Below are 24247 nucleotides of genomic sequence, written 5' to 3' on the forward strand. Positions count from 1 at the left end.
TGTGTGTGTGTGTTAACTCTTCCTTGGCTAAGCTGGAGAAAGGGATCAAATGCTTCGTGGTGATGTCATTCAGCTTGGAAGGACAACCTTCATGCTCCATCTATAATGCCCGTGTACCACCACTGCGTGAAGAGGTACCAGACACACACACACACACACCAGCGTACACACAGAGCACCCCATTAACCCACACCATATTCTTCATCCTTCCTAAAATTAGGATTCAAATTATGGAAAGGATGCTTTTTGAAAAAAGGGAGCACAGCATGAACACATGCAAGGAAAACATTGAAACGCATGGAGCCTTTGTTGGTTTGGCTGTACTCTCGACAACAAATGTGACGTATTTCTATGTTCTTCCATTTAATAGAGACCCGTCACATGGTCCGCTACGACGCTCTGCGTATTGATGTTATTGTGTTCAATAATATCTGTTCTGCTCCCCTCAGACAGTCAAACAGTCTGCTATTAAAGGTGTATTTATCCATCACTCTGCCTGGCTGAGCGGACGCACACTTATTGTTCTCCTGTGTCCAACACACACACACACACACACACACATACACACACAGAGACTCACACACATTCACTCCATTGCGGCTTCATTATCACTGGACCTCTTGTTTACAGTGGGGAGAGAACACAGGGCGCTGTCAGCCTGGGTCAAGGGGCTAGACAAGATGCTGGCTTCATGTGTGTGTGTGTAGTGTGTGAATGTGTGTGTGTCCACCGAGCAGGGGTCGTTCAGGGCATTTTGTGTTCCTCTTCAAGTGTCTGATTCGTCCTCATTATGGGCCGCTGTGCATGAATGCAGATGCATGTGTACGTTTGTGTGTGTGTCTCAGTGTGTGTTTTCACATAAGTGTGTATTAGGGAGTGGCTGTTCATCAGGTACCGTGGCCCTCAGAGGCTGAACAAAGCCCCCGTCTGTGGACTAATCGTAGTGTAATAAGCAAAGTAAACCTTCCAAGACCTGCTCCACTTCCCTAAAAAGACCCTGAGCTCATTGTGCTGCAGCCAGCAGCTTATTACTGTGTGTGTGTGTGTGTGTGTGTGTGCGTCTATTTCCTTTTATAGCAATATTGGCTGCGGCCTCCAGCTGAGCTTCTCTATTCTCTTCTCCTGACCACTTGGTCTACTTCATCTTCGTCCGTCTCTCATTCCAAATCGTCATCCCTCCATTCTGCGCTCTTCTTTCTCTCGGTTCCTCATCTGGTCTTAGCAGCAACAGCAGACCCTCGCAGACTCTCTGTCCTTGTGCATCCCTCCATCCCTTCTTCCCTTCTTCCCTCTCTTCTCCGCATGGCAACCTGTCATTAGTTCTGAGCTCACAGACTCATGGCTCTAATTGGCCTGCCTGTCATTTTGTATCATATTTCTGTGTGTGTGTGTGTGTGCGTGCGTGTGTGTGTGTGTGTATGTGTTTATATGTGAGTGTATATAGGCACTGCACGGCATATGTGCATGTAAAACATTTAGAGGAGATGTGCATAACCTTCATGCCAATATGTAACTGTTAATAACGCCTCACTGATGCCATGGTCACGTTTGGCAAACATACAAAAATGCTTTCATCCCCTATATATATATATATATCATATATGTGTTATATATATCATATATATGATATATAGGGCTTTCATCCCCTATATATGTATATTATATATATATTACATATATATATATATATAAGATGAAAGCATTTTCCACGAAGGGTTGGTGTGTTGTGTACATTAGTTATACATTATATGACAATAAAAGCGATTCTTAAATAAACTGATTTTGTTATGGTGCGGTGTGGAGGACCCAAACGCAGCTGGAGTTTTCACGAGAAATCAGCTTTATTTCCCAGACAGGAACACGGACAAACACCACACAGGAACAAAAAGGGCGATGCGACCACAGACAACAGAAGGACACAGATTAAATACACAGGGGAACGAGACACAGGTGGAGACACAGGCGGAGACAATCAGGGCGTGGCTGGAAACAATCAGGAAAGAAACAGACAAGCACAGGGAGGGAAGAGCAGGGAAACAGGAAACGAGACAGGGACTTCAACATAAAACAGGAAACACTCAAATCCTAACAGATTTGCTTGAAACAAAAGGAGCTGCAGCAGCCGTCCAACAAAACCAAGATGTGAAAATCATTTTGAAAACAGGACCGTCTGTCCGCCAGAGAGACGCTCACAGGCATCAGAAAAAGAAACGAGGTGGTCCAAGAAAGCCGTGAAGCCCAGAAGAGGGGGAGCAGCACAGAGGGGAACCAGCTGCCAAGGGACAGATGTGAGGACATCAAGGTGCAGCGTTGGACTACGTTTATTGATTTTCCCAAATTGAAATAAAGAGATCAAGATGTTGTTGTGACTATTTGTTGCATTTCGAGACGTAAGACGGGGTGACTAGTTTCACGAGGCGATGCCTCAATCTGACGGAGCACGCGGCACAGTAACCAGACTCTCTGTTTTTAATATGTGCTTTAAAAATATATATATTTCAAAGTTATGTCATATTACCAGACAAAAAGCCATTTACACAGATGTTAATCTGCTTTGCTTACACGCCAATTTAGACTTAAACCATATATTGAGAATATCTTTTAAAGAGTTTCCAGACTAAACGGGTGATCGGTTAATGCAAGGAATGGATTATGGCAGCATAAAATAAGTATTAATTGTTCTTTGACTTTTATGTAACACATAATAAATTAGATATGGTCCGAAGAAAGTGAAAGTCGCCATATTTAAATTAGACATAACTACGTTCCCACACACCACAGCTGCATTAAGAATGGCTGAGAACAGCTGTAAGCATGAAGAGTTCTCTCTCTCTCTCTCTCTCTCTCTCTCTCTCTCTCTCTCTCTCTCTCTCTCTCTCTCTGTGTGTGTCCGACAGGCCGCACCCAGAAGCCCCTGGCAGCGTGGACCGTGGGATGTTTGCCAAACAGTCCATCAGTCCTCAGCTTGTTCGGGCTCTGCGGGTTCCTCGCTGCCCGAAACACAACGCCTGCACGGCCAACGGTCACGGGGTCTGGGTCACGGGGTCTGGGTCGCGGGGTCTGGGTCGCGGGGTCTGGGTCACGGGGTCTGGGTCGCGGGGTCTGGGTCGCGGGGTCTGGGTGACGGGGTCTGGGTCACGGCGTCTGGGTGACGGGGTCTGGGTGACGGGGTCTGGGTCACGGGGTCTGTGTCACGGGGTCTGGGTCACGGGGTCTGGGTCACGGGGTCTGGGTCACGGCGTCTGGGTGACGGGGTCTGGGTGACAGGGTCTGGGTCGCGGGGTCTGGGTCACGGGGTCTGGGTGACGGGGTCTGGGTGACGGGGTCTGGGTGACGGGGTCTGGGTGACAGGGTCTGGGTCGCGGGGTCTGGGTCACGGGGTCTGGGTGACGGGGTCTGGGTCACGGGGTCTGGGTGACAGGGTCTGGGTCACGGGGTCTGGGTGACGGGGTCTGGGTGACGGGGTCTGGGTCACGGGGTCTGGGTGACGGGGTCTGGGTGACAGGGTCTGGGTCGCGGGGTCTGGGTCACGGGGTCTGGGTGACGGGGTCTGGGTCACGGGGTCTGGGTGACAGGGTCTGGGTCACGGGGTCTGGGTCACGGGGTCTGGGTGACGGGGTCTGGCTCGTGATCGAGGGCCTGCAACAGGCCAAAGGGTTTCGTGAAAGCGGACTCGGTCAACGGCGGGATTGGACGACAGCAGAAAGAATCGTTTGGATTGGTTCTTACAGCTTTTACTGTCCTTTGTGTTCTCTTTTATTTCCCCAGCACTCATAACACACACTACTCTCCCTCCTTCTCTCTCATGGATCATGGAGGTCTGGATCGTGGTCCATGACTACGACTAACTATTCATACGCTCTGTCATACTCATTGAATGTGCTGCAACTCTGTAATGATTCCTTCTGGTCACATGACATCTATTCCTCCATCCATCCAGGGGGAGGGATCCTCCTCTGTTCTCTTTTTTTCCCTGTGAAAGGTTTTTTTTCTATTTTTGGGGAGTTTTTCCTATTTTTCCTGAGGTCAAAGGTCAGGGATGTCGATGTGTACAGACTGTAAAGCCCTCTGAGGCAAATGTATCATTTGTTATATTGGGCAATACAAAATAAACTGAATTGTATTGAATCAGGAGCACCCTGGGAAGCACACGGATTTTCAGACGTACACTGCAGTCACCCCCCCCCCCCCACCACCAACCCCCCCACACACACACACACACCACACACACACCCCTCCCTGTGTTGGTTGGGCCGAGCCAACCTGCCGAACACTCTTTTCTCTCGCTCTGTGGAGTCCATACATTAATCTCCGCCCCTCGGCATGCCAGCAGCCACCACCGCACTTAAGCATTATGTATTATAATGTATTATATAACAGTGACAGTGCATTCATACCTTTAAACTGCATACGGCTCTATAAATGTGAATGACCTTGAGTGACCTTGTGCATCACACACTGTTGTCCCTCCAACAGTTAACATGGTGTGGCAGAGTATTTGGGGAGTTCGTTGTGTCCACTGTGGATGACCTGCAGCCTCCTTCCACCAAGGTGACTCCACACACACATCTATATTACCATAACGATTTCCATAAACTTACCATCAGGCCACTTCTCTTTTTTCTTCTTTCTCTGAGCCATTAGCTTTCAGCTGTCATCTGCACTTTCCATCACATTTTTCATTTCTGCTGAAACGTTGACTCAGTAAGTTTTTTTTTCTTTTTTCCTTTCCTTGAAACCATATTTTCACTCAGCGTGCTCGTGCATTTATATACTTTTCACCACTTTTACTATTCAAATTTTGACATTGGTAAAAAGGGTTTTTCATTTGTCTCTACTTTTCACTCCACCCCCTCCTCCTCCTCATTACATTACATTACATGTCATTTAGCAGACACTTTTATCCAAAGCGACTTCCAATAAGTGCATTTCAACCTAGAGTATAAACCAAGAACAACAAGAACACAGGAAGCAACACAATAAGTGCCATCCCAGTGCCACTGAAGTGCAAATCTGTGTTTTAATCCAGATATAGTCGGAAAAGATGTGTTTTCAGTCTCAGGCGGAAGATGTAGAGACTTTCTGCTGTCCTGATGTCAGTGGGGAGCTCGTTCCACCACTGAGGAGCCAGGACAGCAAACAGTCTGGATGTAGAGTGATTAGCTCGAGGTGCAGTAGTCACAAGTCGATTGGCTGTTGCCGAGCGGAGCGAACGCGCCGGGGTGTACGGTGTGACCATATCCCGGATGTAGACGGGGCCCGATCCGTTCAGAGCACGGTACGCCAGAACCAGTGTTTTGAAGCGGATGCGAGCAGCCACCGGTAACCAGTGGAGAGAGCGGAGGAGCGGAGTGGTGTGGGTGAATTTCGGGAGACTGAAGACCAGTCGAGCTGCTGCATTCTGGACGAGCTGCAGAGGTCGGATGGCCTTAGCAGGTAGACCAGCAGGAGGGAGTTGCAGTAGTCGAGGCGTGAAATGATCAGAGCCTGGACCAGAACCTGTGCCGCCTTCTGAGTAAGAAGAGGACGTATTCTCCTGATGTTGTGCAGCATGTACCTACAGGAACGCGTCGTCGCAGCGATGTTGGCCGTCAGGGAGAGTTGACTGTCTAGTGTCACCCCGAGGTTCCTGGCAGTCAGGGGCCAACACAGAGCTGTTGAAGGTGGTCGTCAGGTCATGGGTGGGGGAGCCTTTCCCTGGAAGGAATAGTAGCTCGGTCTTGTCAGGGTTGATCTTCAGGTGGTGAGCAGACATCCACTGAGAGATGTCGGTCAGACAAGCAGAGATTCGCGCCGCCACCTGTGTTTCGGCCGGTGGAAACGAGAAGATCAGTTGGGTGTCATCGGCATAGCTATGGTAGGAGAAGCCATGCGAACGAATGACAGAGCCGAGCGAATTTGTGTACAGAGAGAAGAGGAGGGGACCCAGGACGGAGCCTTGAGGAACCCCAGTAGTGAGAGGACAAGGATCAGACACAGATCCTCTCCACGTTACCCGGTAAGTGCGGTCGTTAAGATAGGAAGAGAAAAGCGCGAGTGCAGTGCCTGAGATCCCCAGGTCCTGAAGAGAAGAGATCAGGATCTGGTGGTTCACGGTGTCAAATGCTGCAGAAAGGTCTCGAAGGATAAGGACAGAGGAGAGAGAGGCTGCTCTAGCAGTGTGAAGCTGCTCAGAGACAGCAAGGAGGGCAGTCTCTGTCGAGTGGCCGGCCTTGAATCCAGACTGGTGAGGGTCAAGAAGGCTGTTACTGTGGAGATAGGAGGACACTTGGCTCCAACTCTCACCCCCCCCCCCCCCTATACCTCCCTATGCTCCTCCAGAACCAATGCCCACTACCAGCCCTTCCCTCTTGCTTCTCTTTAGCTCTCTGACTTGGTTTCCTTCTGTCCAAACTCTCCTCCTCCTCCTCCTCCTCCTCCTCCTACTCCTCCTCCTCCTCCTCCTCCTCTTCCCCAACATCTTCCCCCTCCTTGGCTGTTTCTGCCCCGTCTCTTCCCTCGCTCTCTTTCTCCACCGTAGACCTACTGCTTCCCATTCTCTCCTCTTCCTTCGGCCCTATCTTTTATCTTCCTCTCTTCCTCTCCATCCCTCTCCTGAAGCCCCCCCCCCCCTTTCTCCACCCTTTCTCTTATTATTACCCCTCCCACTCCTTTTTTCCTTTCTCATTGCCTAATTGGCATCGTCGTTTGTCATAAACAAAAGCCCCATGCAGAATGTCACCTCCACACACAAGTGTTTATATACCTCTCACCTTATTCTCACTCTTCCTTCCTCGTTCCACCGCTCATCATCACTCCTCCCTTCAACCCTGCAGCCAGGTCTGAGCTGTCGTGGGACTTTTTTTTGTCTTTCCATCATCCTCTCTTTGTTTAATTTCATTTATAATCATCATGGGTTTCTTGTTTTATATAGCTTGTGATGTCACTCCCTGAAATTAACTTGAATTTACTGCTCATGTGTGATGCATTATGGGATGCATGTTTCTCACGCCTGGCCTTGAACAATGAGACTCTCTCTCTCTCCCTCCTCTTTTCTTGTTCTCCTTCCCCAGCTGTGCACCTCTGTGCAGTCTTTCCATGCTGACCCCTTTTTAACACTGCTCTCTCTCTTACACACACAAACACAGGGAATGGTCGACTACTGTCTTGTTTCGGGGGTTTTCTGGGAATGTGCTTCTTCGCCACATCTGGATCAAGTGTCTGTCGTGCTCATTGAATTCCTCGGTAATCTAATGAGCTCTTACACATAAATCACATTTTGGAAAACGAGCGCTTCAGTTTTGAATCACGCTGAACTCCCGATGTTTCGATGGAGCTCGTTGTTTATGGCATGTGCAGTTATTCAAATACAAATCAGTTACTATCAGTTATTTGGTGTTTTTACATCTTTAAACCAAAATAATATTACTTTCAATTTGTGAAAATTAGATTCATCCTTGGTTTGCCACAATCAGATGCACAGCAGCTTTCACACACACACATACACACACACACACAATTTAGTTAATCAAGGTGAGGAAAATGTTGCTTTTATGCTAATGTACATTCCACCCAAGCTGAAAAAGAGGGGGGAAGCAGCGAGTGAAGGAGGAATGAACCTATTCAAACAAATGAATTCTAATGAAGCTTCACACACACAAGACGTCTGGGGTCGGTCGGCCCTGTGAGAGAGAGAGAGAGAGCGAGAGAGAGAGAGAGAGGCGGCCCGGACTTCCCTGCTGGAAAGGACTCAGCCCAAACCCCTGAGAGGGAGGGAGAGGGAAAAAACAAGAGAAGGGCCCCGGAGAAAGTGAGCTGGGATGGAGAATGGTCCAGTAATGAGAGATGGGGAACCAGAGAGGGGGGGGGGGGGGGCGCAAGGTTGTATTCAGGCGCAAGAATTGTCCCCCTGAAAGACCGAACACGAACTTCCTCGGGTTTAAGAGCCTCTTCATCAGACCCACGTCTGTGTGTGTGTGTGTGTGTGTGTGTACACTGGTGGTCTCTGGTTGGGTGGGGACAGGGAGGGGGGGGGGGGTACTTACAGCAACATGTTGAATTCAAATTCAAATTGGTGTATTTTCAACGGTTTCTACTTCGAACACGTCTACCTGTCTCTTGGACCCCATCCCGACGAGGCTGCTTAAAGACGTTTTGCCTTTAATTGGTGGCTCTCTATTAGATATTATCAATGTGTCTCTGCTAACAGGCCACGTACCACACTCCTTCAAGGTGGCTGTTATTAAACCTCTCCTGAAGAAGCCCACTCTGGATCCAGAGGTATTGGCTAACTACAGACCGATCTCTAACCTCCCCTTCCTCTCCAAGATCCTTGAGAAAGTGGTCGCAAATCAGTTGTGCGACTTTCTACATCATAATAGTTTATTTGAGAAATTTCAATCAGGATTTAGAAAACACCACAGCACCGAGACGGCACTGGTGAAAATTACAAATGACCTCTTAATGGCAGCAGATAAAGGACTCCTCTCTGTGCTGGTCTTGTTAGACCTTAGTGCTGCATTCGACACCATTGACCATGACATCCTGTTACAGAGACTGGAGCAGTCGATTGGCATTTCAGGCACGGCACTAATTTGGTTTAAATCCTATTTATCAGATCGATCTCAGTTTGTATTTGTAAACGATGACGCCTCGATAACCACCAACGTTAATCACGGAGTTCCACAAGGTTCTGTGCTTGGACCAATTTTATTTACCTTATACATGCTTCCTTTGGGCAATATTATCAGGAAACACTCCATAAACTTTCATTGTTATGCAGATGACACTCAACTATATTTATCGATAAAACCAGAGGAGAGCAACCAACTCTGTAAAATTCAAGCATGTCTTAAAGACATAAAAACATGGATGACCTGCAACTTCTTGATGTTAAACTCAGACAAAACCGAAGTAATTTTAATCGGCCCTGAGCACCTCAGAGATCAATTATCTGGTGATGTGGATTCTGTAGACGGCATTGCCCTGGCATCCAACACCACTGTAAAGAATCTTGGCGTTATCTTTGATCGGGACTTGTCCTTTAACTCCCACGTAAAGCAAATCTCAAGGACTGCATTCTTTCATCTACGTAATATTTCAAAAATCAGGCACATCTTGTCTCAAAAAGATGCAGAAAAATTGGTTCACGTTCGTTACTTGAGACTGGATTACTGCAACTCCTTATTAGCAGGCTGCTCTAATAAATCTCTTAGGTCCCTCCAGTTGATCCAGAATGCTGCAGCTCGTGTTCTCACTAAAACTAAGAAAAGAGATCACATCACTCCTGCACTAGCTGCTCTGCACTGGCTCCCAGTAAAATCAAGAATCACTTTTAAAATTCTTCTCTTAACCTACAAAGCCTTGATTGGTGATGCTCCATCATATCTTAAGGAGCTTGTCGTACCATATTGCCCCACTAGAGAGCTACGCTCACTAAATGCGGGACTACTTGTAGTTCCTAGAGTCTTAAAAAGTAGAATGGGAGCCAGAGCCTTTAGTTATCAAGCTCCTCTTTTATGGAACCAGCTTCCAATTTCAGTCCGGGAGGCAGACACAGTCACCTCGTTTAAGAGTAGACTTAAGACCTTCCTCTTTGACAGAGCTTATAGTTAGGGCTGAATCAGGTTTGCCCTGGTCCAGCCCCTTGATATGCTGCTATAGGCTTATAGCTGCCGGGGACGTTTTAGGATGCACTGAGTACCTATCTCCTCTTTTTCTCTCCTTAAGGATGAATTTTCATCTCTCAATCACACGTTACTAACTCTGCTTTCTCCCCGGAAGTCCTTTTGACTTTACGTCTCATGGGGTCATCGGACCCTATGAGACGGCATAGATCCTATCTGCCTGATGGATCGTCTGGGTCGTGGAATTCCTGCTCATGACTACGCCACTGTCCTGTTGAGACTCCGCCCCTCCTCCTCCCACCGCCATCTGCCTGATGGATCGTGGAGGTCTCCATCGTGGAATATGCCTACTATGAACTATTCATACACTCTGTCATATTCATTGAATGTATTTTAACTCTAAATCTGTCCTTCTGTACACATTACATCTATTGCATCTGTCCATCCTAGGAGAGGGATCCTCCTCTGTTGCTCTCCTCCAGGTTTCTTCCCTTTTTTCCCCCTGAAGGGTTATTTGGGAGTTTTTCCTGGTCCGATGTGAGGTTTTGGGGCAGGGATGTCTATGTGTACAGATTGTAAAGCACTCCGAGACAAATTTGTAATTTGTGAAATTGGGCTATACAAATAAACTGAATTGAATTGAATTGTATCCTCAGGCCAGGGGAGAACAAGCATGTCAGACTTGGGAGGTGTTTCATTATGAAAAGAAAAGAAGAAGAAGAAGAAGAAGAAGAAGAAGAAGAAGAAACACTTAATGATGCAACTGCAATTATCTATATAGTAAATGTGCTTTTAATTAAGCTTCCTGTCTAACATTTGAATTGTGTGTGTGTATATATTCCAGGACATACACTATCCAGAGTTATTTGGCTGCTATGCTTTCTAAAAGGTGCACGTTTGCATTGTTTATCATGTTGTGAGCGACGTGGTGGATGTTTCAAACGCTCCCCGTCTGCAGACAGTATCCATTCCTCGAGGGCACATGGAAGCCGACTCCTTCCATCTGCTGATCCACTCAGGAACCGTGAAACAGCAGAACAACTCCTCCGCGTCGTGGACATTTATTGGGGGAATCCAAACTTTTTCATGTCACAGAAACCATATGAGAACTGAACTCTAGGGACCCCGTAGACACCCAACAACAGTCCGTCACATCAGAGGATATGGCGTCCAATCAGATGACCGCGTCTGCTCCTGAATGCATCACCGGTGTATATTAAATCAATCCTCAGTTATTGGGGGGGGGGGGGGCTTAAAGCTCCTCGAGGGGCCAAGTGAGCAGATCTGTGCGGGAGCTTCTGGCTTGATGACTTTCCCTTGCGCTGTACTTTGATTTTTTTCCAACATGCTCTTGGAAATTGAAAGGAACCTAAAAATAAATGTTAAAAAGATAAGCATACTTCTCCAGACCTCTCGATTCCTCAAGTAGGAGCTGAGCAGCCCCTCGGGGAGAACCTGCGGGCTCACCTTGTTTCCCCCATTGACTTGCACTTAACACTGGAATGCGGGTTACTCGGATAGTGTGTGTGGAGGCGGGGCAGCTAATGTCCAAAAAAACTCTTCCACCGAAAATAAATCTGCATGAGGGGAAGAGAGAGAGCGAGAGAGAGAGAGAGAGCGAGAGAGAGGGAGAGAGAGAGAGAAGGAGAGAGTAAAGGAGGGGAGGGAGGGAGGAGGAAGGGAACGAGCCTTCCAGCGGGGACAGAAAGGGAAAGAGTCTCCGCTTCAAATGGAATAAAAACTGCGCAATTTCTCCAAAGGATCGCGGAGGATCCTCTCAGGAAACGGATGTCAGTTGTGTGGTTTTTTAGGTTGTTGTTGTTGTTATTGTTGGATTATTAGGGAATTCGTGCAAATTGCTGCTGCTGTTGCCTCGGAGGTTACCGGAGCTGGCGATTTTTTTTCTTCCTCCTCCTATTTCCTTTTCACCAGACATGGTCTTCACAGGAGGAAACGAGCTGCGCAATCATTTGGGGGGGGGGGGGGGTGACGGGGGGGGGGCGATGTGACTGTGCAGAGAGATGCGCGAGCAGTGACGAGTCCATCCGTCAGGGTCCTTTTTTTCTCTTTTTCTGCACACAGGCGAACACATCCACCTTTTTCCCAGCCCCCGGGCTGCGAGCTATCTGCGTGTGTGCGCGGCGCTCCATTTGCACCTAAACGCGTTATGGATTATGAATGGGGTTTTCGCGTGTGTGTGTGTGTGCGTGTTGTTTTTTGGGGAGAGGGCTTCTTTTTTAGGGGGCTGCGTCATCCGAGGCTTTGGGGAAGAAGAAGAAGAAGAAGAAAAGATGGTCTGCTTTGCAGATTTTTTTTACCACTATTGCACTGTTTTGAACAGCGGGAGTCAACGTCACGGCGCATTGTGGATTGCACATAGAAGGTGAGCATGCATAACGCATACGATACGACTCCTGTCGAGCGCGCACGCGGGCATGTGAGGCTGTACAGGCGGTGTTACCTAATTGCAACTGGGGGCGCGGGGGGCGGGGGGCGGGGGGGGGCAATGAGACTCCATTGAAAACAACCTGAACAAGTCTCCTTACCCTGTAATACATCCTAAAGGACGCGATCAGCGTCACAATCACCGCGGAGACTATTATTATTATGATTATTATAAGTCTAATAAAATCCAGATTGAACACCATGAAAACAGAAGAGGTTCACGTCTAATGTGGGGATTTTTCATTTCCTTTTTTATGATTTTATACTATTATGCAATCAATATAATAACGTAACGAGTGCACTATATAACTTCACACACACACACACACACACACACACACATAGCGGTGCCGATAAGTTTAGATGTACTGCAGCAGTCACCGCTGCGTGACTGACAGCTGCCCCTAAATCACGCAGAGGCGTGCGTGTCGGTGATGTCATGACTTTACAGTAAAAGGGAAGGAATAGTTTTTGGGAAAGGTGGGTCAGGAGTTTGCTGTGTCGCAATCGTCTGGCGTAGATCGCGGTTATGCGCGTGCGCGCCTGTGTGTGTGTTTGTTGTGTTTTTTTAAATATGCACAAACATGCGATGGGTCGTGACGTATACACCGCGGCTTGCTGAACGGATGTCGCATTTTTCTTTCCCGATGACGTGGTGAAGTTGTGGCGGGCTCTCGGCTGTTTCCTGGAAGAGCTTTTGAATTTCTCTTCCCTAGAATTGTTGTTCTTCTTCCTCCTCTTCCTCCTCGTGTGGTCTCCACCCCTCTCGGTGCTGCTTCTGTGGAGCACTGCGGACGGGAGGCCACTGGAGGGCGATCCGGGTCAGGGCATTTGTTTCTTCTTCTTTACTTCCACAAGTAGTAGAGATCAAATAGGCAATGGTTTTCTATGTGACACACTTCTATGGACCCTCTCTTTATGATGACCTGTCTGCTCACTTCCGGGTCAGCGAGGCGCGCGTGGTTCTTGAGGCGTTCCAGATTATTATGGTGTTGTTGTTGTTGTTTTTTTTCGAAAGTAAATTTAAACTCCGACTCAAACTGAGTTTACATTCCTGTCAACGAGGAGTTTGAGTTTCTGAATAAATAAATAAATGACATGTTTTTTAAGTGCGCTGTTGACGACGTCAACACAATGCAGCAGTAGGGGCGAGATCCCCCTAGCGACGCTGGCACTCAGTGGCACCTCAGTGGCAACTCACTGGCACCTCACTGGCACCTCACTGGCACCTCACTGGCAACTCACTGGCACCTCAGTGGCAAGTCTGTGGCAAGTGCCACAGACTTGCATAGATAATGTATTTGTATTTTTTTAGACTTACTTAAAATATGCAATACGATATTGCTGTACAATACTGCTGTACTATATTGAATATTGTTTTGCTACTACTACGTTTCACTTCGTAATATATAACACTTATATACCATGATATGTATAATGTGGTCCGCCTTTCTTTAATAATAAAAATATATAATTATTTTTTACCATGTCATACTGTTATACCTCCATGAAATTCTCCTTTGAGGAGATGCCACTGTTAGTCTAAAGTTTAAGCACTGGCACTCAGTGACACTTGCCGGCACTTGCCATCAGTTGCCAGCAGTTGCCAGCAGTTGCCAGCAGATGCCACTACTAGTCAAAAAGTGCCACTACTAGTTAAAAAGTGCCACTACTAGTTAAAAAGTGCCACTACTAGTCAAAAAGTGCCAGCAGACGGAGGGTCGGCCAGGCGCGTCTGCGGCATGTCTGCGCAGTGACGAGTCTGCGACGATTTAGTGACAAGCTCCACTGAAGTGCCCGGACAGCGGAAGAAATTACTTTCATGATCACAAAATGGAGGAGCTGCGGTTTAGCTAGATAGATAGATACACAGATGGATATATATATACATATATGTATATATATATATATATATAGAGATAATTTGTGTCTTTTTGTAGACTTACTTACAATATGCAATAAGATAGTTCTGTACATTACTGCTATACTATATTTAATATTGGTTTGCTTCTATATATTTGTAAGGTGCTGTGATGCTTGAGTTAGGTTTATAAATGCAATTAATGTGATGGTTATTAATTGAATACTAGGCCAACATTAAATTACAGAACATTACTGCTATACTATATTTAATATTGGTTTGCTTCTATATATTTGTAAGGTGCTGTGATGCTTGAGTTAGGTTTATAAATGCAATTAATGTGATGGTTATTAATTAAATACTAGGCCAACATTAAATTACACATCAAAGCACATATATTTGCTGAATCAATAAAGCTACAGTTGTCATGGGTGTGAACAGAATATGAAAAGAACGAGACGCAGAGAAAGTCCGGAAACAGTATTCACGGAACGTATTAGTAAATATGAAACACATTTAATAAAACAAAACACAACATGTAAAACAATAAACTCTCATTACGCAACTAATCACAGTGCTTGAATGACCCATCCACCTTGTAACCCTTGTCCATGAATTCCTCAGAAAACCTATTATAATCACTTTGATATTCAAAGTTGAAATCCAAGAGTCTTTCAGCAACGTCGTCTTCTTCTTCTCCCGCATGTGCTTTTCCGATGGCCAGCTGTTCTGATCGGCCCATTAGCGTCAGTGCGGGTAATGTCACCTTCCCCTTCAAAGGCCATGTCTGGCACCACTTGGCTGCCAACAGAGCATGCTCAATTTTTTTGAATTTTCCAGAATTCTGCATGAGAAGAATATGAACATTACAAAAACACACACCATTTATTTCAAGTACATTTCGTTTTTAAGTCACTTTGACGATACAATATGAAACAATAGCTAAATGTAATTAATTAAGAAAGAAAAGCGATACATTTGAATTCTAAATCAGCACAGTAATACTGTAGGAGCTATTTATTTTGTGTTAGTATTTAGTTATTCTATTTGTAAGTATTCTTGTTTAATTATTCTAGATGTTTGCCTATTCAGAATATACATATATTTGTTAAATTAAGCCATTTGTCGTTGTTGTCTATGTATACTTAGTCTTTGGTTTGTTCCTTTGTTTATGAATTGGGTAATGCTACTGATTTATCGAACAAATGGCCACTACAAATACTATTTCAAAATGTCTATAGTGATCTGCACTTAATGCTTGTGTACTGTGGCTGGAGTTCCTTGAGCACCATGTATGTTGTTTCAAAACCACAAATGGATGGATGGAGTAGGTGGTAGAAGCAGGATTTCACTGCAGTTTAAATAATATGGTGGTACTCCAATTTGGAGTCCACCAGCAAAGTATGTACAATGTTCCTAGAGTTCTTATATAAAGGAGGAGACTTTATCCTTTTGTTTAACTGTGTAATTATTTGTTCAGACATGATATATCAGACTTTTAACAATTACCTGTTGGTCTGTCGGCTCAGGTGCAGGGCTGTCGTTTTCCTTTTCTCTTCCACTTGGAATTAACAGAGAGTAAATTGTGACATTACTTTCACGATTGACTTTTCTTAAAATGTCACACTTTACAGAGAGTGCTGGATTATTATGGCAAGCTGATTATAGGCATACAGTTAGCTGTAGAAACACAATTCTTCAAATACATATGAGAAATTGCATTTCCCTTCATCACTAAACCTGTTAGTGTTCATAAAATGCATGAAATCTACATTTAACACACAAAAGCAAAGGAATTACTTAGATCTCATAAAGAAAAAGGTATTACCTGTGCATCTTCCTGTTTTAAGAGGAGGCTTTCTGCCTCGTGTCTCCAAAGACCAGTGTTTTCTCAGCCACTGAATTGTTACCTTAAAAGCAACATAAATTCACATTTTGTGACCACATTTAAGTTCTGTGTATACAAAGTTGTGAAATCAAATTAATCCAAGATGTAACAATTTCACCAAACCTTTACTAATGCGCCATTTGGGCATACAACTATCAGCAGGGCCACCAGAAAGCTTGTTCAAATGAATACTCCTGACTTATTCAACAAAGTATGGTCATGAAATCTATTTTTGTGCTGTATGTTCATTTATTACACCATTATCGAGAGCAAATATATGAATAGAATCATGCAGTTTATGCTTATGGTTTATGCTTGTGTGTTTTTAGAAAAAATAGCACACATTCACTGGATAACAGTAAAGCATGGGTATATGTAAAAAAACAACCAAAGTGACAGTGTATTTCACACCAAATACCATTTATTATTATGAATGTGAGGGTTTTTTCTCTCACAATTGATGTGTAGTGTGTATATCATATTTATTTTAATAAATACTATGAATCCTACCTCTGGCAGAATTACATCTTCCAGGTACATCTGCTGTTCTAGCTCTTTGCCCGTTACAGGCAGGATGTTCTTCAGCCTGTTGATCATCTCTGAAGTCTAAAACATTTTACAAATGATAGTTATTACATATGAACTCCAAAGTACAGACTTTTTTCAGAAGCTTTGATGAAAATGTCATGCTTCTGTTTTTTGACAAACATTATTAGAAATACAGGTCATACTTTCCTAACGATTAGAGACAAAGAGAAACATGTCTTGCAAGTTACGATGAAACATGGCAATGTTTTGAGCATACCTTCAAGTCATCCAACAATGTGTTGTTGGATGAGTACATCATTTGCAATGCCGGATAAAACTCCTTGTTTTTATGGAGATAGTGTCTGTTGGAAAGAAGCGTGCCATCTCTGATCTTTTGCTCCAGATCCTGCAAAGAGCATAACAATTCTGATGTCATGTATTTCTTTTACCATCTCATGTGAACAAGTTCAAGTATTGATAGCCCAAAATGAATGGGAGTACAAGTACAAGGCACATTTATAAAAGCTGTTTAACACAGTATAGTAATTTAAACTCTAAATCAGAATAATTTACTGAAAGGTTTGGATTGTGGGTGTCAACTGCATTTGAGAAGTTTGACAACCATCCATGTAGCCAACAGACTGCATTCCCAAATACTTTGTCAACATAACAATTATTGCATACTTTTACAAATGTAGGAAGGAGTTATTAAAGACATTTATAAAACTTGTTGTAGTTTTTTTGTTACCTTTATTTCTTGGTCAGTTAACATGCTGTCCACCGCAGTTGCTTCCAGGCTGACCTTGCTGGTGACAAAAAGAAAAAGCCATTTCTAAGCAACCAGTCTGCTACACTGATCTTTGAGGTTGTGTTTACGGTGTATGAATGTAAAATGATTGTAAGTCGCTTTGGATAAAAGCATCAGCTAAATGTAATGTAAAAAAGGATACTGATGGAAGGAAATGCCAAACTCATGCAAAAGTTGTTTCAAGGTGAGATCATTAAATAGCACTTACACATTTGGTTGGACAACTTTAGTGCAGCCACAATTGAAGCCTTGTTTCGTACAGTTTTCACCAATTCCAGCACAATGGAAATGAATCCATTTACTGCAATTTTCACACTGTAGCCATTTATAGCCCTCCACGTCTTGGTGGAGAAACCTAAGTTGAACAGAAAATCAAAAACCTTAACAAAATAGTTAAATGTGATATGCCGACTGAAAATGTTATATATATTTGAAAAGCATTTTTATTTATTTATTTAAAACCTGCAGATACAATATGTAGTATCTGGAATAAGTTATTGTTTGAGGCTGCAGATGCAACAAACTGAAACTTCTTCCCTGTGTAAAGCGTATAGGAGAACTTCTTCGGTGGTTTGCTGAATTAAAAACATAGCGGCCAGGTCTTTGAAGAGAATCTGCTCTGTGTGTGGATATAAATGTCTCATTCCAAGGTAACGAAGACACAATATTTTCAATGATTAGGTGATAAAACACTTCATAAAAAATAGTTAAATATATTCAATTTCTTCCAATATCTCCTAAATATGTACGTATTTTTTCAAATGAAATGCAAACTTGTGACATACATTCTTGTCCCCACCACACGTTGAAAAGTGCAGGCTCCAATGCACCATGCAATGCAATGGCAGTTGGAGTCACATTTGTTCCCTTCAGCTATCTGCAGCTTCTTCTCTTGCCTTTCCATTTCATCTGACACATCCTTGGTGAGAGGGAAGGACTTTTCGGAACATAAAAAGGAGAAGTGGACAGGTTAAAGTCCGTACGACGCATTACAAATATATATATTAAATCTAGAAAAAAACGGCATTCAACGTCATCAACATTACTTACTGTCTCTGGGACATCTTTTATCATTTTAGCTCCATGATATGTCCTCAGAGTCCGACATTGAGTCATTGTCAGTGTCTCTTCTTGGACATTTATCTTGGTCACCTCATTCTCAGCAGCCTATATGTCAAAGAGATGATAAGAGTGTTAATTGTACAAAATCTGCTGAGTTATTTAAATTTATATTTTAATAATGGGCATAGGCCTATTGTAATATGTTACCTGTGCACACTGTACACAATAGTTTTACTTTCTTGACTTTCTTTTATTAAGTCTGTTAATATTCCTGAATTTCAGCCATAGAAAACAAGTACTGGACATAAGTCTTAAATAGACATTAATAATAATTAATTAGACATAATAAGAAAATAAGTAATATGAAGAAGGGGTTGGTTTAGAAAAATTAAATAATAGGCTGGTCACATTTAAAATGATGTGATTGTCAAATTCAAAATAGTGTGGCTTATAGGGCTATAGACAATTGTTTGAAGCTGCATTCAAAACCAGCTTAAAAACAAACTATTTGTCGACATAGTGACTTGGATTTACTCACTGAGCAGACAAAAATCCCACAATTCACCGAGTCCTTTTGAAGCCACTGGACAGGGTATCGCACCCTCCAATCCTGCAGCCCACCCTTCTTCCGAAAGACATTTCTGGGAGTGGCAAAAAATAAAATTACATGTCAAAGAGATGAAAAGGCGTTATTGTGTCATATTTGTTTTGTTGTAGTTGACGTAGATTTACTTCAGAAGATCCATATCATCCTCGCATATCCCGGTCCAGGTCTTCAGGGAGTCATAGATTCGGATTTCTTTTTGGAGAAATCCAGAACCTTTTAAACAATAATGTCAAGATGTAATTCAACATATTTGTGGTTTATTATGTGTTGTGCTGGATAACATGATGACATAAAAAACACTTTTTTTTACGATATCAATGATGCAACCATCTCTTTACTCTATAACCATTCTCTTCAATGTTAATGGTATGTTTCTAAACCGTCAATACAATGTAATAGCTGATGCATACCCATAGAATGAAGTGGTTGCCAGTTTCGTTGGTGATATGACCCACAATCCTCGGCAGAAATATGATTTCGGCATCCTGTTGTTGAATAGATAATTATAATATGAATCCATCAATGACAACGTCTCCTGAAACATTTCATTTTTAAAGGGTATTAGTGATTGTCTTTCTTCGTATTCGTTCACATTTCTGTAAAAAACTTACCGGGAGATAATTAACAAGCTTGTCATTGACATTTTTGTTCATGATCCAGTCTCTGTGCCACAATATGAAGTCAAAATGACCAAGTGCTGCACTCTGTAAACAACATACATCATAAACAACATACAACAACATACAGCCATAAAATATTCCAGTGACCATGTGACATCACTCACCTTAGAGTTGTCCATGGCAAGCTGAGCCACACGATAGTTGACAGCCTAAAGGAAAACATTTAATCCTAATCATATGCAAAGCTGCGCATGTATATATATATACAGAATTTACCGAAATCTTTTGAAAAACTTCATATTAATGTAATCATTGGAATTTGAAACTACGAACAATATACATATAACTTACATCATCAGTGAGCCATGGCATAACCCATGCCGATTCGCCCAGCAGTTTCACAGGACAGACACTGCAGATGTCCCGTATGGAGATAGGAAACCGCCGATGGAGCTTGGCTAGAACATGTCTTGCATCCCGTGACCCTGTCAGGAGTGTCCTTAACTTATCCTGAGTGATATACACATGTGAAAAGTAAAGTAAAATAATTGTATAACTGTAATTTTCGGAAGCTCCAAATCATGTAGTATCCACAGTTATTTACGATCATACAAAAGAAGCCATATATTGAAAAGATAGAGATAATTAAAAGTATTGACACATTTAATGTCGGTGAAATGATTGTTTCCATTGTGAATCTCACCTTTTCAATATCCTCAATGATGTACTTCTTGGCTGAGAATACCGTGGTTTTGTCCATGGCAGACTCTGGTACCAAATGTGGTGGTTCAGTGTCTGTTTGCTGAACTAAAAAAGTGTAAATTGTTTAATAACAAATTATTGTTTTTTAAATCACAGCATGAACTTGCAAATGTTGACATATAGTCAAACTTCAGCTATTTTTTAACTATAACAGGACAACATGTGTATAAATTGAACGTTGCAGCATGAACAATTGGAGACGTTGGTCAGAAAATCTGAAGATGTTACCATAATTTACAGACAAGAAGAATTCAACAGAAAATGTGTTTGCATTTGTTAAGGATGGCCAATTAATTATAAATATGATGAAAGACATTCACGTTTACAGCCAGCCACAAACCAACATTTCTTATTGTATATATTTTGAACAGTAAACACACAACACATTATGCTGTACAATAGCAGGCACTTTGTGGCAATGTAAACAAAGGCTAGTTTCTCCAAAAACATGTTTGTATCTAAAACCCAAACCAATGAAGTCTATAACAAACGGTTGTCGACAAAATGTAAATTATTTTAAGACTTAGTTGGATGCTCTTACCTGTTGATTCCAACACCAGCCTGCCATACTGACCTACTGCCAGCGGTGTGCTGCAGAGCTTCATCATATTCTGCAGGAATTTACTGTTTATTTTCTCATTGTGTAATTCAATGAGAATTCGTATTGTCTGTTTGAATTGTGCCTCCTTCATCTGGCAGCAGGAATATCGAAATGCTGCGAGCTCTCGATTAAATTGTTCTGCCACTGAGGAATTGATCTCTGAGCGTAAGGAGGGGCAGATGTTCAAGCTCCTCAGTTTTTCCGCCGGTTTGCGTTGGTTTTTCTGATGAAACCTGTCGTAGAGTGCATACCTGTCATTTGTTTTGGTTATTGGGTGCAATGCAGTGAACCGATCTGTTGCTTGTCCAGGTGGCTGTGGTGCCCCTGGAGACCTGAGATAAGTAATCCACTCAAGGTTCACTTCAAGTGTTTTTTCCTTGGCTTCATCGATGTTGGTCTTTGAGGGTGTACAGAGCCGGCCATCATTGGTCTGAAAGAATTTTGTTGTGTCCTATTGTTCATGTGACGAGAGACTTGACCTGCCACATCTGAGATGTATATTGTCGGAAAACTGCTGAAGCTGAGAAGTCCATCGACGTGATCTCTGGCTGATTCTGTCCAAAACAGAAAGTTCACATAGTACACCACGCCATGTGTACATGCGAAGTGCAACACACCACCTGGAAAAGGAAGCACGATTTAAATAACAATTTTACTCACATGGTTTTAAAAAACATGTTCCCTCTTCTATTTCTCACCTCCTGTTTTTTGCATTTTAACAAAGAGCTTTGGGTAAATCTCTTTAAAATTGAGCAGCTCCTCCAGTCGGTTGATGAGGTCAGTTATGGAACCCTCAGTCGTGACACCAAGTGCTGCACAGGCATCTTGCAGGTCTTTCTTTTGTGGCTGAAATAATCAATGCAGCTTTCAGTATACATTCTAATAAAAAATATGCACAACTTCAATAATCATACACTTTTAACTTTATACACACCTTTTTCGACTCGAGAAGTGCAAGTAAGACATCTTCATCCACCTTTTGGATAGAGGAGGCCTTGGTTTCTCCTGACCTTTTTTTCAAACCCTTTTTCAATTCTGTCTTTGGGAGTATGTTTCCAGCCCGTGTGTGCTTTCCCATCCATGGTGCTAAGGCCGAGTATGTACGCAAGGGCCTGTACGGGTTTACTGTGGTAGTTCCTATTAAAAATGAAAGTATAGATGAGATACACTTAAACTACATAGTTTGATTTCTATTGTTGGTATTCTTTTGTTTTGTTTGTAAATGTGCATTAACAACATTCTTGACTGGCATGTTAAGTTTGGTTATTACAATAACGGGAAGAATTAATACATAATTAGTATCAATGGAGCAGAGTACACCAATAGTACTACCGGCATTAACAAAGATGACATACCTGCTGTGAAGCCCTCAGCAATCATCTCCTTGTCCAGGTCTGCCCAGGTCTTTTTGATATCTATATTGAGGTCTGTGTCGGTCACAGTGTCCAGGTCTGGCCTCTTGAATGTCCCAACTGAGAATCAGCAAAGAGCAACAGTAATTAGTAAAGTATTAAACCTATTAGCCTTTTTGAATTCAGTGTCATCTAAAATGTATTGAACTGGATAACTCTGTTATATGACAGAAACATCAAGCTGGGCTACTTTTTAAACTACGTATGATATCCGAAGAGCTGCACATTGTAGATCTATTCATGCACAATACAGAAATTTGTCTCATTTTGTGGATGAGGGAGGGGGGATAAGAAACATAAGATAATGTATGTTAGACATGGATTTCATCAATGTACCTGGCACATCGAAAGCCACTTTCCAGTTGGCATCACCAATTACTATGGGAGGATTATGGCCACATTGGTGACAGCTGTAATCAAATCCAAAATCCATCAAGGACAGGAAGTGGTGAAATGCTTTCCGTACTGTCTGGTGGTGGTATGTATTTGTGTTAAAAAGGTTGATGGTGTCCAACATACGTCCACAGGCTGTCTTGTTCTGGAGAGCAGAAGAAACAGCACATGGAGAGCATTTTCTACAAAACATGTTATTTTGAACCAACACGCAGAACATAACATACACCAGATTGATTATGGATACTTCAGAGAATCATACACTGAAAGTAAGTGTTTTAAAAGAACACCCAACACAATGCTATCATGTGTCATCAGTTAATTTATAAAAAACTTACAGCCAAACCAGAGAGCAGCAGTGCACACAGCGGGAGAGTCAGCAACACCCTGTCGTTGAAGTTATGAAACCCCGCTGTGTAGTCTTGAAAACGGACCAGATTAGTGCAGACAGGGCACTTTTTTATGCCAACAGAGACACCTTCAAATTGAGCAAAAGGACAAAAAATGTCAACCTACATTAGCAAGTGAGAGGTTATGCTAACAGAAGAGACCAATGTTGTTTGCCTGTAAAATGTGACAATCTGCAATATTATTATAAAAAGTAATTACTCCTACATTAAATGTATTTACAAAGACAAAGACAGACATTTACAGTTTTGCATACACCAAGGGGTAAAGTAATGCACCAACAAATTCAGGAAACCTGTTTATGTGATAGATCATGTAATTACCTTTTTGAACGTATGAAAAGCCATAAACAGTGGCTTGGGTTGTTTTTATTTCCATTATCGTCAAATCTGGGGGTGTTGGTCCTGGACAATATGGGCAAATCATCTCACTAGGGATGAAGCAGTTCGGGGGTGGCTTCTCCTTCGTGCGGACATCAAGTGGTATATTTGCTAGAGGGGGGATTCTCTTGTGTTTGGCCAAGTACTCGGTCATAACGGCAACCTTTTGATCATTGACAGTGTATGAGGGACATGGCACTTCTGTTTCGAGTAGCTCCGTTTCCATGTTCATTATCTGTTCTGGATGGGTATCACAGTTAGATAAATGGTTCGGAGACTCTTGGTATATCCACCACATGGCCATCATGTGGTGGACACAGCGGTGAGTCTGTCCACTTCCTCTACACGGACAATGCCACTGACCCCCCACAGAGTCAAAGCTGACAATGGTCCGCTCAAAGCGGCACCAATTGTCCCTTTTGCCGGTGAAGACTGAGAAGAACAGCCATCTTTTCGAAAATCCAACCTCTCCATATAAAATGGGGTGGATACTTCGGATGTTTTGGTTGCTGGCTGCTGACTGCAACTCCTTGCAACACTCGCTCCATTCAGTCGATATAAGCGCTTTGTCCAACATTTCCTGGAGAGAAATATGTTGGACAGATGCTGGGGGGACATATAGATCCGCATATTTAATTCTCTCCAGGTGTATGCACTCCTTTCCAGGATATCCCGATGCATTGGCTAGTTCCATCAATTTACGGCACAGTGCAACTTCACACTCAATGGCAGGAGTGCTAATGCATTTCACCACATGAATCGGGAGCAGGGGGCCCGATTCATGTTTGGGAGTCACATAGATGCCATGGTTTGGGTCGATGCACAAGATCGGTGTCGTTGGACGGTTGTGAGCGTCGCGAATATGGC

The 24247-nt window shown here is 43.2% G+C and overlaps 4 protein-coding genes and 1 long non-coding RNA gene across 5 annotated transcripts in view; 1 reads left to right on the top strand and 4 right to left on the bottom strand.

Moving 5' to 3' along the window:
- Positions 1-3023: 3023 nt before the first annotated feature.
- Positions 3024-4641, bottom strand: LOC130212165 (uncharacterized). The gene is made up of 3 exons (XM_056443303.1): positions 4602-4641; positions 3238-3382; positions 3024-3186 (listed from the first exon to the last, which is right to left on the bottom strand). The coding sequence occupies exons 1-3, from the start codon at positions 4639-4641 to the stop codon at positions 3024-3026; spliced, it is 348 nt and encodes a 115-aa protein (XP_056299278.1).
- Positions 4642-11643: 7002 nt separating this feature from the next.
- kdm6ba (lysine (K)-specific demethylase 6B, a) overlaps positions 11644-24247 on the top strand; it is a 112940-nt gene continuing 100336 nt past the window's right edge. The window contains exon 1 of the mRNA XM_056442989.1: positions 11644-11988. The gene's annotated coding sequence lies outside the window, so the exon portion shown is untranslated. The remainder of the gene's footprint in view (positions 11989-24247) is intronic.
- Positions 14412-15626, bottom strand: LOC130211943 (uncharacterized). The gene is made up of 2 exons (XR_008835206.1): positions 15421-15626; positions 14412-14755 (listed from the first exon to the last, which is right to left on the bottom strand). It is a non-coding gene; the product is annotated as an uncharacterized LOC130211943 (long non-coding RNA).
- Positions 15708-22426, bottom strand: LOC130212166 (uncharacterized). The gene is made up of 11 exons (XM_056443304.1): positions 22402-22426; positions 22143-22259; positions 18930-18996; positions 18736-18838; positions 18186-18302; positions 17921-18072; positions 17344-17490; positions 17076-17133; positions 16605-16733; positions 16310-16405; positions 15708-15821 (listed from the first exon to the last, which is right to left on the bottom strand). Exons 1-11 carry the CDS (start codon positions 22424-22426, stop codon positions 15708-15710), a joined length of 1125 nt encoding a protein of 374 aa, XP_056299279.1.
- LOC130211941 (uncharacterized) lies at positions 21233-24247 on the bottom strand. The gene is made up of 8 exons (XM_056442990.1): positions 23324-24247; positions 22931-23070; positions 22719-22737; positions 22536-22609; positions 22143-22259; positions 21722-21924; positions 21486-21633; positions 21233-21407 (listed from the first exon to the last, which is right to left on the bottom strand). The coding sequence occupies exons 1-4, from the start codon at positions 24072-24074 to the stop codon at positions 22578-22580; spliced, it is 942 nt and encodes a 313-aa protein (XP_056298965.1). The 5' UTR covers positions 24075-24247; the 3' UTR covers positions 21233-21407; positions 21486-21633; positions 21722-21924; positions 22143-22259; positions 22536-22577.

The sequence above is a fragment of the Pseudoliparis swirei genome, chromosome 21 (assembly GCF_029220125.1).
Source record: "Pseudoliparis swirei isolate HS2019 ecotype Mariana Trench chromosome 21, NWPU_hadal_v1, whole genome shotgun sequence".
NCBI lineage: Eukaryota > Metazoa > Chordata > Actinopteri > Perciformes > Liparidae > Pseudoliparis > Pseudoliparis swirei.

Bases quoted from the DNA above. Each gene is read 5' to 3' on its own strand.
- LOC130211941 (XM_056442990.1), bottom strand. From the start codon at position 24,074: ATGGAACTAGCCAATGCATCGGGATATCCTGGAAAGGAGTGCATACAC. The intron at 23,071-23,323 runs GTAATTACATGA...CTCAATTTGAAG, and splicing joins CTTTTCATACGTTCAAAAAG to GTGTCTCTGTTGGCATAAAA.
- LOC130212165 (XM_056443303.1), bottom strand. From the start codon at position 4,641: ATGGCTCAGAGAAAGAAGAAAAAAGAGAAGTGGCCTGATG. The intron at 3,383-4,601 runs GTAAGTTTATGG...CCCGTCACCCAG, and splicing joins AAAAGAGAAGTGGCCTGATG to ACCCCGTGACCCAGACCCCG. The intron at 3,187-3,237 runs GTGACCCAGACC...CCCGTGACACAG, and splicing joins GACCCCGTCACCCAGACGCC to ACCCCGTGACCCAGACCCCG.
- LOC130212166 (XM_056443304.1), bottom strand. From the start codon at position 22,426: ATGTGCAGCTCTTCGGATATCATAC. The intron at 22,260-22,401 runs GTAGTTTAAAAA...GCTGATTCTCAG, and splicing joins CAGCTCTTCGGATATCATAC to TTGGGACATTCAAGAGGCCA. The intron at 18,303-18,735 runs GTGAGTAAATCC...TTTGACATATAG, and splicing joins GTGGGATTTTTGTCTGCTCA to GCTGCTGAGAATGAGGTGAC.